We start from the raw sequence: 13688 nt of genomic DNA, 5'->3' as shown, positions 1-13688 counted from the left end.
ACGTAATGTAGGTTACATTGATATTCGGCCTTAATGAAAAAAGCACATCCATTGATACTTTCTGTCAATGAAAAACAATTTAATAAATGAATGCGTTCTTTAGATTTAATTTATGTTTTGTTTAATCGGTGCCTGTTTGCCTTATGGTGATCACCGGCTGCAGGTTATGGTTTATCCGTCTTGTTATTTACCACTCCAACAATAGCCTACTACAATATGTTTTCATCTGCAGCGTGTGTTTCCGTCTGCACGCAGCTCCCCCCCCCCCCCGCATAACGTTCTCGTAATAAAAGCGGAACTAAAGTAGCGGTCACGTGATTTCTGTCAGGACATCTTTAGCTCGCGCACTGTTTACTTTCTACTGGGGACAGAGGAGAGGAATGTGTGGCTTCTCTCCAAAATGTATTCTCACGGTTCGGAGAGTTTGATTAAACAGGCGAGGTAAGAAACCCTGAACGGAAAGCTTGTTCCTCTGTCATGTCCAGCTCCTCTCCGCAGCTGACATGGCGCTGGTTTAATTACACAGCTAACGTTTCTTCAGCGAAGCTAAGCTAGCTAGCCTGTTGGACCAGGCAGGTAAAGAAACTAAATACATTGTCAATGTGCAGTCAGTGTGTTCAGAGCTCTAATGTGTGTTTACAACTCTGCTGTTTGCTGGAGTCCGTCCAATGTTTTACAGAATAAAATGAAGCAGTTTTTACTTATGAAAAGACAAGCAGTGCCATTTCTTTTTGCTCAATTGAAAGCTGGTAAGGTGCTTTATGTGCTGGTCAAAGTTTTTTTCCTTATGCCTTTTTGAACATACAAGGTTTTCATCTGCATCTATGCTATTCCTTCGTTGTTACCATTTGCAGCTGTTCAAGCCATTTTCTATGTTATCATGGTATGTAAACAGTACTAAGTAAATACAGTTGTGTGTGTGTGTCACTTCCAGAGAGATTCAAGAGTCTGAGCTGCAGAAGTTTTACAGCAGATTAGTCAAGCTGCTCCAGGGGAGGGAGTTCGGCCATGAGACCATCGACTCCCTGCAGAGGCTGCACCTCATCCTGTCTGCCACCAAGTACACCAGGACGTAAGAGACCTCTGCTGCGTTCATGTCACATGGACGAGCCAGTCTCCATTCAGATCCTGTTAAATCTGCTCATTTCAGATTTTATATTTGTTCATTCATACCTTCCTATCCATCTTCCATCCATTACTTTATTCATTTTTCTCTTCTCTTTCTATTTCTGTACTTGCACTCCCTCCTTCCTCCTTCACTCTCTTTCAAAGAGCCACAATCTTAGGCTTCACTGATGCAGTCATCAGTATTTCCGTCTGCTCTGTGTTTTCTACATGTGATAGAGCAGCTGCCTCTCAGTTTCTGAACTCTGTGCCTTTTTCACATCAGACTTGACAATTATTCTAGAGGCCGTTGTCAAACACAGCACACTGTCTTTACCAACTATACTTATCTTATTTTGTATGCATTTTTAGTAGACTAGCTCTGAACATTTTGACGTTTAATACAAGTCAGATGAAGGAAAACCATTGCAGAACAGGAATTGGCGACAAATGTTTAAATTGTGTTTTGTATTGAGATAAATTTGTAGATAATTCCTGTCTATTTCTGCTATTAAATAGGTAATATACATGCATCTGTCTTCTATGTCAATCCCAGGCTGCCTTCAGAGCTTCAGAAGAGGCTGCTGTCCCTCCTCCTGTCTTCTTCTGTGGAGCAGCTGCAGGTGCTGAGCTCAGCAGTGCTGAGGGAGACGCTGCCCCCCTCTGGGCAGGAGCTGAACTACAACCAGGATACCAGCAGCCCACTGAACAGCCATGCTGCTGCTTTACTGCTCTCACAGGTATACAGGAGCGCACAGTCACATTAGGCCTCATTTACCAGTATATCCATACTTGAAAAAGATTGGAAGAGGCTGAAATGAAGGGCAAAAAGGTATTCAGTATATATAAAATGCATGGCAAATGTTTTTTTTAAAGAATTAACTGTCTAATTGTCTAAGTTATTTCAGTTGCATATATTAAAAAGCTTTCCATACATGTAAATGAGGCACATTGTCCTTTATTAAACCAGGTATTTGTGGGGGTTGGATACATTTGTAAGCTGATTTTGGTTACTTTTTCCTGCTTTGTTGCTGCTCTCTCTCTCTCTAACTCTCTCTCTCTATCTCTCTCTCTTGCTCTCTCTCTCTCTCACTCTCTTTTTCTCTCACTCTCTCTCTCCTTCTTTTTCTCTTTCTCTTTCTCTCTCTCTCTATCTCTTATCTCTATCTATCTCTCCCCTACAGACAGGTTCCACGAGTGATCTGTCGTCTTTCTGCGCTCAGCTCCTTCGCAGCCTGGACAGTCGATCGTCCGAAGGACCAGCTCACTCCCTCACACACACCCTGCCGGTCCTCAACACCATCCTCACACACAGCCCAGAGTGCCTTACTGAAGGTAGCAAACACACACAGTTGGGTTCAGTCGAGGAGAGTTAAAGTACACATAGGGGAGCATGGTTTGTTTTGTGAAGCTGTGTGCATGGAAAGGAAGAGTTATCATCTAGTTCTTTCTCAACATTTGACTGGCTGCAGATCACGTGACCCTCCTGAGTAAGAAGCTTGTTGATTGGCTGCGTTATGCCAGCATCCAGCAGGGAGGCGGGACATCCTCGGGAGGATTCTTCACAGGGCCCAGGTCACGTCAGGTCAGCAACCTGTATTTATGTTCCATACTGGTCTGTGAAACACTTTGCAAGCTTTTTATGGGGTTCTTATTGTCATGTGAAAACTTTCAGAAAAGTTATGGAAATTTGTTAAAAACGAAATGTAAAGCTCTGTTCAAATGCTCAAAGTCAAACTTTGCTGCTTCTTTAAGGGATAGTGAAACAAATAGTTTTTTTATGTGTTTGTGCTTGTCTGTGCATTGTGTTTCAGCCGGTGCCCATAGCAGAGCTGGACGGGACGGTGTCGGGGGACTTCTTCACAGTGCTGTGTGTGGGCCAGGGCTTCACTGAGGACCAGTGGATGAACGTCTACTCCTTCTCCATGCTGCGTCATTGGCTGCTCACCTACCACGCCGTTGCCAACGGCAACGCCACAGCGGACACGGGTATGAGCTCACGTCTGCTGCGGATCACAGCCTCATTACCTTCCCATGCTAGTGAGGGTCATTGCTGTCTGTCAGAGCCACAAAGCCAAGTGACAAAAACGCTTGAGTACTAATGATCACTCATTTTCAAAGATATAGTTATTTTTTCCTAGTCAAGGAAGTGAATATCCAATTATTGGCATTTAGTAGCCAATGTTAATGAACGATGCTATCCACACCTCCCTTCATTAGGCCCCTTATTTATTCCCTGGATAAATTAAGTTTAAAAAAAGTTGTTGGGAAAATGAGTATATAATAAATGAATGATTTTTGGTCTTCTGGGGAAAATCAGCCTTAAAGTAACAAACATGAAGGCTGTAAATCATTCATATCAGATGACCTGCTTTGTGCTCTCATCATCTCCAGCAAACAGGCTACAGCTCAGTCTCTCCCTCTCCCACTCCCACTCTCACTCTACTGGTAAGATACGTGAGTTTTGTGGGCCTGCCCCTGCATGTATGTGTGTGTGTGTAAACTCTCCAGTCTGCTGTTTCACTCTATGGTCACAGGTCAACTCACAACACTCAATATTATCGTGACTCATAACCAGGCTCGATCTGACAAACTGTCTAACCAGTAATCCTAATCTGTGACTCTTCTACTGCACTATCACTGGTGTATGCGCCTTTTGTCTTCCCACAAATCTCTTGACGAATACATAAACACGAGCCGCTGCAGCGAATGACTAATCAGCTACTTTAACAGTGACTAGGCCCTCTGACTGCCACTGTTTACTCTCGACATGTCTGACTGTGATTGGTTGTTTGTGGTTTGCAGGCCTAACTAAGATCAGCTGTTGTTTATCTCCAGCCTTCTTCTTTCTGGATGGGACTGAACAGCATGGGGCTTTCTCTAAAACTTCATCTAAATCATAATTTCTCTCACTTCACTAAGGGGCTGCGAACTGGGTCTGCAAAGAACTTTACTGTCTCAAACTTTTCTAATATCTTCTAATTTAAACCCTTTGATTGAAGGAAGTGGACAAAATTGGAGTTGCAGCCGTTCTAAAAGTCTCCCATCATGTATCTCTCATCGCATCTGCTCTCTACTACTGCTGCATCAGCTGCCGGCTGCTTTTTTAAATGTTGTACAGTAGAATCGATCAGGCTTATTGTAGCACAAAACTTTCCGAAACTCAAACTTAAATTTTACAATCGGTTCCTCTTGGCAGCAGTGCAGCAGTAGCTCACTGGTGTTTGCTGTAAATTCAGACTTTGGCAAAGGCTACATCTGTTGATCTATAAACCGCCAAATGTCTCCATGAATTCTGATACTAGATCAAATCAAAACCCAGAGAGAATACATCATGTAGACCTTTATGATCATAAATCATCCTCGCTCTGAAAAGGTTTTGGGTCATGATCTCTAACTGCTGAGCCCCCGGTGTTGATAACCTGCAGATGACCGGTCGGAGGTGGACGGCTCGGTGGTTTCCATGGTTTCGGCTACTTCCTCCTCCAGCCGATTGCTTCCTCCCAAGGAGCGTCTGAGAGAGAAGGCTTTCCAGTACTGCCAGCGCCTCATCGAGCAGAGCGACCGCAGTGAGTGTGTGTCTGTGTGAGTGTGTGTGTGTGTGTGAGACAGAGAGAAAGACAATGATATGGTTGTACACTTGTAAATGTAGATTTTTCTTTAGTATGTGAATGTTGGATGTGTGTATGTCTGCATGTGGATGTGACAGTAAGCTGCGGTCTATGGTCATACATTTGTGAATGAAGATTTGGAATCAATATTTTATGCGTGTATAGGTCAGTCCGTCCCTATATTCTGTGTAAATATGACTGTAATGTGGGTTTTTTTTCTCTTTGTCACAGAGGCACACAAAAGAACAGATACAGAGTTGCAGAAAGCGGTGAGCCATTGTACCAGCTATTACCACTATTCAAACACAACACATGCACACACATGGCAGGCTGGTTTGGGTTTGGGTTACTGTACAGTGTCCTTCTTCACCTCCTAACCACCATATTTATGTGTACTAACCCACTTCAAGTACTGACATTGAAAACAAGCTGATATTGGCTAATATTAAAGGAAAAATCCACCCTAAAACACATTAAACATTGGTTAAAATGGCTGTTGGCAACGTACCTTGTTGTTTGGTGTATTTTACTTATACCCGCGGATAACTTGACAAATGTAGACAATGTCAAGTCAAGATATTTCCAGCACAGCTACAGTGGAGTTAGTTAGCAGGAAAAAACATTCAGTTGTCGAAAACATTGACGGTAAACATCAGGTTTTGGTTTCAGTCCCGCAGAATCAAAGATCAATATGTTCAATACGGGGAGAAATCCATCAGAAGAGGCAGAGAGACCAATGACAGCAGCCTCAATAGACCACAATGCAATGCAGCCACAACACATTTTGTTTCATTCAGTTTCATTTTGAGTAAGGGGCATGACTCACTTTTTCTCGACTGGAAAAGAATGTCGCTCTCTTGCTCTTACTATGCTATCACTATTGCTTTCTTCACCTACATGTCTAACAACAGCTGACTGCAACAACTTCAAGCCCCTTCTCTGGGCGGGTTGTCGAAAGGAATTCTGGGAAATGTAGGAAATCACTAACTGAAGTAGAAGTAGATAAATTAGGTTGAGGGAAAGCGGGTACACCAAAAAGTAAATTGCAACACTTCACTGCAAAATAACCCACAGATTGTTGATATGTGTCATTGTCTCTCTCCTGTTTCCTCTGTCTGTGTCAGTGTCTGGTGGAGGCGGTGTGTATCCTGGACTGTGTGTGTGTGGAGGACGCCTCGCTGGTCTACCGGACGTTCCCGTGCGTGAAGGCGCTCTACGGGCGGCTCAGCTCCGACCTGTCCTTCGCCAGGGTCCTGCTGCCCATCGCACAGTTCTACCTCAACCACGGTGTGGCATAGTAGTCAGTAGTAGTAGTCACATATAGTAGATGTTTTAACCGAATACGTTTGTGATGCGCTCTGCTCCCGTGCAGGCGAGATGGCGGCGGTGGACTGCGAGTGCGTGTGGAAGCTGGTGTTCGGCCGCTTCCCCGCCGAGCTGTTCAACGACCCCTTCCTGGCGCACGAGCTGCTGCGCTTCCTCCGACTGAACCTCGGGAACCTGCGGCTCCGAGTTCCCCAGTACACCCGCTCCTTCCCCAACCTGCTGAAGGTGAGAGCGAGAGAACGCGCACAACACACACACACTCAGAGACCCTTCGCTGCACAATTTTCACACGCACACAGTTGAATAGTGTATTTGTGTGCATATGTATACGTCTTGCTGCGATATTGAAGATGCGAATCTCTTGTGCAATGAATGCATGTGACCTAATGTAACTTTATTCTGTGTTTGAAGCTGTACAGTCGTTCTCTCTCCCTCTCTCTCCCTCTGTAGTTCTTAGCATGGGACAGCCCGGCGGTGGTGGATGACTTTGTGGATCTGCTGCCCTCTCTGGTGACAGCTGGAACTGCAGTGGAGCTGCTCCACTCTCTGCTGGACCTGCCGTGTCTCTCTGCTACACTGATGCTGCAGCTCAGGTGTGTGCAAAGATATGGGCAAACTGCATCAAACTCTGTCTTGTTACAAATACTACTTACTATACTACTACTCACAAATGGGATCTAAATAAATCCTAAAGTTGCCAGAATGACTTGGGCTACATTCACATTTCTATCACTTTCTCTTTGTGTGTGTGTGTGTGTGTGTGTGTGTGTGTGTGTGCATGTACGCATGTGTTACAGGTCGACATATTTCCCCATCTCTGAGCCAGGTGGGCGCGGCCTGCTGTCACTGGAGACATTTCGAAGCCCCTCCTACCGAGGGCTCTTCCTCTTCCTGCTTCGAGGGGAAGCAGGCTCAGGTACTCGCGGTCACACAATAAAAGATAGTTACATATAGTGATTTTCATTCATGCCACAGTGAAGATTGTAAGAAACTATATAAATTTGATGTAGATCAGCTATTTTTTTTCCAGTCCTCACTGAAATTGGGGTCAAGAGTAGCCTAAACGTTAGAGAGGCAAACCTTTGACTGGAGGGTCACTGTTTCAAATCCCAAGACTGACTGGGACAATCTAGGTGGGAACAAAAAAATAAAAAAAAACTTAAAAAATGGCCACTGAGCTGTACTTGAACATTAAATGAAAGGGAAGGATTTCTACAGTGCTGGTGTGGTCATTATTGTATTGGTATGACATATTGCAGGTAGAAAATTACTGTCAGCCACCAAACAATACTGTTAAATTTTGGCCATGGTTGGTAAGTTTGCTCATGAAATCACTGTATTGTTTTTCATTACTTGCTCCCTCCACAGGTGACACCATCGACCGACTGAGCACGCTCCATGAGCTGCTAGCTGAGGCTACTGATTGGCCGAGAGTCATCCAGTGCGCCCAGACCGTCCCTGTGCTGTTGCACATTTATTTCAACACAGTCGTCACGGTGACAAGATTACACATTATTTAAAAAATCAGTTTAGGTTAACTGCCTTGTTTTTTTTGCTTTGGTTTTTCTTAGCGCATGGTGTACAGAATGTTCCTTCAGTGATATTTATGTTTCAAAGGTTATTTGACAATGCTGGAGGTGTAATTTCACTAGATGATATATAAAGTGTGTGTCTTTTTTTTTTTCTAGGTAGCTGATGAGAAGCTTTTAGCCCACCTGATTTGGTGCTGCTGGAGAGAAGCAGCCTCCTCATCAACATCCCTAAGTACATTAAGGAGATACACAGGTACACACATTAAAGTGTGTGTGTATGTGACTCTACTGTAACTGTTGGAGGCTGGAACCTCTCTCATTGCCTTAGTTTCACCCTCATGTGTCTCTCTCTCTCTCTCTCTCTCTCTCTCTCTCTCTCTCTCTCTCTCTCTCTCTCTCTCTCTCTCTCTCTCTCTCTCTCTCTCTCTCTCTCTCTCTCTCTCTCTCTCTCTCTCTCTCTCTCTCTCTCTCTCTCTCTCTCTCTCTCTCTCTCTCTCTCTCTCTCTCTCTCTCTCTCTCTCTCTCTCTCTGTCTGTGTAGAGTGTTCAGCTGCCACCTGCTGAGGTTGTGCAAGCTCCACCCTTCTCTGGTGGTGGACCAGTCTCACGAGCTGCTGGAGTTCGCTGGAACCACAGCCAACGTCTACAGTAAAGAAGAAGTCTTCACACACGTGGTGAGGAAGCTGTGTGTGTGTGTGTAACTGAGACAGAAAGGTGGCTCATGTTGACTTAACAACTTTTTTTTCCGTGTGTGTGTGTTTTGGATCCTGTACGACACCCATTGTTTATATCTCACATCTCAGCACTTTTGCTGCGCATTGAAATCCGGTAAAATACGACACTGAAATAATAAAACGCAGTAACACACGACTCTGAAATAACATTGACCTTGTGTGTGTTTCAGGTGTGGGTGCTGGGCGAGTACCTGTCTGTGTCATGTGACTCGCGCTGCTCCGTGAAGCTCATCACCTCCTGTTTCGAGGCGCTGGAGGCGGTGCTGTTCGAGGTCACTTCCTCGGCCCCGCCCCCCGGGGAGGCTCCCCCCGCCCCCCGGGTCATCACCTCGCTAATGAGCGCGCTCGCTAAGCTGGCGTCGCGATCGCATGACCTCATACCCAGGTGACTGACAAGACATACGCCTCTACTGTTTTTGTCTACAGCAGGTTGATGGTGACCGTGGCACATGGGTGTAGTGTCACACACACACACACACACACACACACACACACACTCATACATGCCACAGACCCCTTTGGTTGTTTTCATTTCACAATTTTAATCAAAGTGCAAAGCAGTTACTGCAACTTGTTATTTCATTATTTAGAGGACCAATCTCTGTTTTTTCTGTTTTTATCGTTGAAGTTTATGTATGATGATTTCATTCTGTGCTTCTGCTCATCCTTGCACTTAATAGTTGTAGTAATTTAAAGTAGTAATCCGTGACATCCTTGTTTATGTTATTTTGGTAACACCTTTGTTGCTCAGTGCTGTGGTGTTTCTGCACTGCAATTCCCAGAGATCAGCTGTCAATCAAACAGTGTGTCCAGTACTGAGACGGCCTTGTTTTTCTGTTGATGAAGTTTAGGTCTCTGTAGGTGGCGCTCTTTCCTTTTTCTTTTCTTTTTTTTATCTGTACAGCTGTGGTGGTTGTTGTTGCTCATGCAAGCTTCCCAGTTCGTCTTCTATTTATTCCAAAATAAACCATTGTTGCTGCTGCCGGAAATGTAAAACACATCACTTCCTAAGGAAGGACCTATCTGACATTGACTGTTTTGAAAAGCAAATATAGCAAATGTAAAAGCTTTCATAGGTTGGATCACTATTGTGTTAAATCAGTCAGTGATAGACGGTAGCAAAACGGTAATTTATTTAGATGAAAATGTCACAGTAATTTAACTTATGAAGAAAATCTATTACTTTTGTATATGACATCAGTATTCGTGCTGCTATTGTATTTACACATATTTCTGTCTTCTCTCGCCCTGTGTGTGTTTGTGTGTGTTTCAGGGTGTCCCTGTTCCTGTCCAAGCTGCGGACCGTGACCAGAGGCGGGTCGGTCCCCTGGTGCTCCGACGAGGAGGACCTCGTTGCCATAGTGACGCGGGGGGAGGAGCTGTGGTCGCTGCTGAAGTCTCCCAGTGTGGCTCAGAGCGTCCTGACCCCGCCCCCCCACTTCACCAACCCCCGGTGGCACCGGGACACCAACGTGGCCATGCCGCTGCAACTGCGAGCCCTCACCAGCCTCACACACTCCCACTGAGACACACACACACACACACACACACACACACACACACACACACACACCATACACCTCCCCTCCTCTTTCACCCGTCAACAATCACACAAAAACATAAACATCATCTTCATGCACTGGCACTTACAGGTGCATCTGTATGATAAAATGGGAGATTCCTCATGTAATGGACAATAACAAATTCCTTAATGAAGACCTTCATGAATCCTGTCTGATCTTTTCACTGTATTTTTGTAAATAAATGAAGTTATTTGATTGAATCTTATGTGATGAAGCATGCTTTGCACTCAAAACATGACAAAACCCACACAGAGCCCTCACAGTGTCATATAGTGTCTCTCCTTTAATTAAATGATTTCTCTAAATATAATTTTACAAAATAGAACCTCTGATACAAATCATTCACTTCCTGAGTGAGCGCTCTTTTCTGACAGTAGAAACAGTCGAACTAGAAGTGAAAACCTGAAAGTGTGATCTATTACATACAGTGCTTGGAAGAAGTATAAAAGATTCAAACTCTTTTAAAAAGAAAAGGAATGCGTTAATTCTGTCATATCTGTGGAGGATTTCAGGAGCTTCCTTGATGTTTAAATGCACATTAATGCTGTTGATAGAGAAGTGCTCTAGGAGAAGAGTGCGTTACCTCAACTAGACAATTGGCAATCAAAAAATGGATAATGGATATCACCTTTAAAAAAATATATTGTGTAAGGCTAAACTCAGTACTTGTCTGGGCAACCATCCCCTATGAGTTTAACATTAGGTCTAGTGTAGTGTTATATCATTCTCTAGTAGTTCTATGGTAATCATACATTGGATTTTTCAGCTTAAAGATCCTATAAAATCATGAAAATTGATTTGCTGACCTATTCATAACAATCATCAATAACAAGAGAATCACAACCAGGCCCTTTTCTACCAAGACCCGTTATCCTCAACTAGAAGTTAATACCTTCAACTTTGAACAACTGACAGTCGACCTGTTTGAGTTTGAACTAGTATAGCCTGTCTGCTGACCACAAATGCAATCCAAGTCAAACACAACCTAAAAATGAGGTACGCTTGTTTGTAACACCGCTGGCAGCAAAGATGCGGTACACTGAGCCTTTGCAATTCAACTAATCCAATAACAATCTAACAATATACTGGCTTAGAACAGCGACAGCTCAATAAAACAGCTCCAAACTGAAGCATGAGCTTTTGTTATGTGTGCAAAGTTAGCAGGCTGTAGTGACGACTATGCTATTCTGCTATTCTGTGCTTACGTGAAAATGAACAAAAGTAAGACAAAATCAAAGTAATGGTGACTATTCTTCCACTATTTGAATGTAGGGGTTAGCACCATCGTAAAGGAATGTCTGTGCGGTTCGTACTGGCACTGCCGGTTCAATTAGTTTTTGCCAATAATGTGTAGTTTTAATCTGCTTGGAAGTACCGAAAGGGTGGGGTTTACTGCCTAAGGATGAATTAGTAAGGTGGAGTCAGTTAAGTATACTTAATTAATTTGTACAAAACTTTCCTGTGGTTGTCTAAGCTTTCTGGCACATTGTGTACTGGCCTTTCGAGGCAAACCTCACCCCTCCGGTACTTTTAAACACAAAAGAGTAAATCGCAAATACTATTTGACCCAGGTTTAATTTCCCATTCTCCTCTCCTTAAACTCTTGCTTGTGTCTCCCATCAGTTGGCAGTCCATATGGCCAGTCAGACCAGCTCGATTGCTCCTAATCAACTAGAATAGAGTAGAATCAGAATCTTATTTCTGCATATCCTCAACCCACTACAGTGCAGGTGATGGCTTATTATCAGTCAACACAGGTTTGGTCCAGCCAGTCCTCATCACCTAGCAGCTTGGAAGTGGTTGTAGCTGAATATGTGGCTATGTCCACTCACTGATCAGTCTGTTACTTGGTTAATTAACGTGTTTGATAGATTGTCAGTTAGTCAGACGGTGAGAGTTTGGTCCAGGTGTTTGGTCCCCGGTAGAACCAGCTGGGGAGAATTTACTTCAGTCTTGTGTCGGCAGTGATGGTCGGATCATCTCTTACAGACCAGTGATCAGTCTCCTCATTCTCCTCGTTCTAGGACCCCCCGCGCGGTGCTCAGGCGAGGGCGTCTAGTCACCTGGAGGTCTGCAGCAGCGGCCCGGGCAGGTACAGGTACCTCCAGATGGCGTAGTAGTGGACGCCCGCCCCGATGGCGACGAACAGGTGCCAGATGGCGTGGGCGAACGGCACGAGGCCGTCGCTCTTGAAGAAGGCCACGCCCACCACGTAAAACACGCCCCCCACCGCCAGCTCGCACACGCCGGCGCGGTCCACCTGGAACGCACACACACACACACTTAAATACCGAGTGTCACATTTCAGGCAGAGGTATGGCTGAATAAACGGGGTCTGGAGTCGGAGACAGTGTCGGATTCCCTGACAATAGCAGGAAGCCTGTTTCAGCGGAAGGGGGCCTTATAGGAGAAGGCCCTTCCCCCCCCTCAAATGCGTGAAACCGCAAAGCCTAAAGGAAAGGGCCTGAACACACTCTGTGATCGGTTCTTACCATGGACAGGATGACCAGAGCAGGAACGACTCCCATGGCCACGTATCCCAGCAGCTCCACCAGCTTGTACCTGCGGGTCAAGTCAAAAAAACCGGGGGAATCAAAGGATCGCAGCACACATTTTAAGATGTACAACCAGCAGACGAGTGTTGGCTGTAAACACTCGCGAACAAGGAGTCATCAAACCAGGACAACCAGGCGGAGAGGGAGAGACAGTTTATTTACCTTTCGTGGAAGAAGAAGACGTACAGGGATCCAACACAGGCCATGACCCAGATCAGCCAGCGCATGTGACACGCCCACGGCCCCAGCTCCCTCAGCATCAACCTGACGGGATATATATACCACATCGTTACAGTGCGTTCAAGTGTGATGTAGCGTGTTGTCATATACGGTGTAACGTGCGGGCTGCAGACCCACCAGGGGGAGTAGGAAGCGGCGATGAAGAAGTAGATGGCCATTCTGTCGCACATGTGGAAACGCTGCTCCACCCTCCTGCAAAGAGACAGATTTGGAAAAAAACATGACATACTGAAAGAGTCATTACCTGTTCATCATCCCTAATCTCTAAAATACAGTCTTTTGTCAACCAGAAAGACTTAAGTTATCTACTGAGCTTTAAAAAGTGCTATAGTTTGTTTTACTTTTGTGGGATATATGATGATGTTGAAAGACTGATGTCAGGAGAGTTAAAATCTTCCCCTGAGTCTGTGCTCCACAACACATGACACAGTGTTTGTTGTGTCTTTTTGGAAAACTCTATTATGTGGGGGAAAGGAGAGAGAGAGGGAGAGAGAGAGAGAGAGAGTTGGAGAAAGCAAGAGGGTTGCTCAATTAAAAATGTGAATAAAAACTGCTATTCACATAATAATGAGTTAGGTTTTCACTCTAAAATCCCCCTCCTGAAGTGATTGACCAGAAAGTGTGTAAATGCAAAGTGTGTGTGTGTGTGTGTAACTGTGTGTGTAACCTCCAGAAGGTGTGAGTTGATGATGTCATGTATTTTTCATGTCATTACCATGCAACATCTGTCACTCTATGGCCTTTTGGCTTTGTTCTAATGAGCATATTGTATGTCTGAGTGTGTTGAAAAAGGCATTGTTTACTGGAGCGGTGCATAAACACACACACACACACACACGCATCTGCCAAAAGCCCTTCCAGCAATTTGTACTATACACACACACTCATTCATACACACACACACACACACACACACACAAACATGTAAGACATACTGTATCTATACATTTTTTCACAGTTCCGAGATGTAATACAGCAACACACACACACACAGGCTAATACAC

General features: G+C 44.6%; 2 protein-coding genes across 2 annotated transcripts in view; one reads left to right on the top strand and one right to left on the bottom strand.

Annotated features, from left to right (window-relative positions):
* The first annotated feature begins 355 nt into the window (after positions 1-355).
* On the top strand, positions 356-10047 carry ap5z1 (adaptor related protein complex 5 subunit zeta 1). Its single transcript, XM_071546325.1, is given in 18 exon segments — positions 356-441; positions 935-1072; positions 1661-1844; positions 2289-2439; positions 2577-2689; positions 2919-3093; positions 4533-4673; positions 4947-4984; positions 5840-6002; positions 6088-6266; positions 6492-6634; positions 6839-6957; positions 7410-7537; positions 7730-7757; positions 7760-7826; positions 8114-8246; positions 8477-8691; positions 9580-10047. Coding segments are annotated over 18 exon segments (2409 nt in total). The 5' UTR covers positions 356-400; the 3' UTR covers positions 9833-10047.
* A 112-nt stretch (positions 10048-10159) lies between these two features.
* Positions 10160-13688, bottom strand: part of LOC139666933 (monocyte to macrophage differentiation factor 2-like) — an 8732-nt gene continuing 5203 nt past the window's right edge. The window contains exons 4-7 of the mRNA XM_071546285.1: positions 12802-12876; positions 12607-12708; positions 12382-12451; positions 10160-12149 (exon numbers count right to left, since the gene is read on the bottom strand). Of these exons, the coding sequence (XP_071402386.1) occupies positions 11949-12149; positions 12382-12451; positions 12607-12708; positions 12802-12876 (448 nt within the window). The 3' untranslated portion in view covers positions 10160-11948. The remainder of the gene's footprint in view (positions 12150-12381; positions 12452-12606; positions 12709-12801; positions 12877-13688) is intronic.

The sequence above is a fragment of the Centroberyx affinis genome, unplaced genomic scaffold (genome assembly GCF_046629955.1).
Source record: "Centroberyx affinis isolate AG114_WGS23_722 - 3 ecotype Tasmania unplaced genomic scaffold, CSIRO-AGI_Caff_v1 ptg000262l_1, whole genome shotgun sequence".
Taxonomy (NCBI): Eukaryota; Metazoa; Chordata; class Actinopteri; order Beryciformes; family Berycidae; genus Centroberyx; species Centroberyx affinis.
Note: the sequence above shows the minus strand (reverse complement) of the source record. Positions and strands in the feature narration are given on the sequence as shown.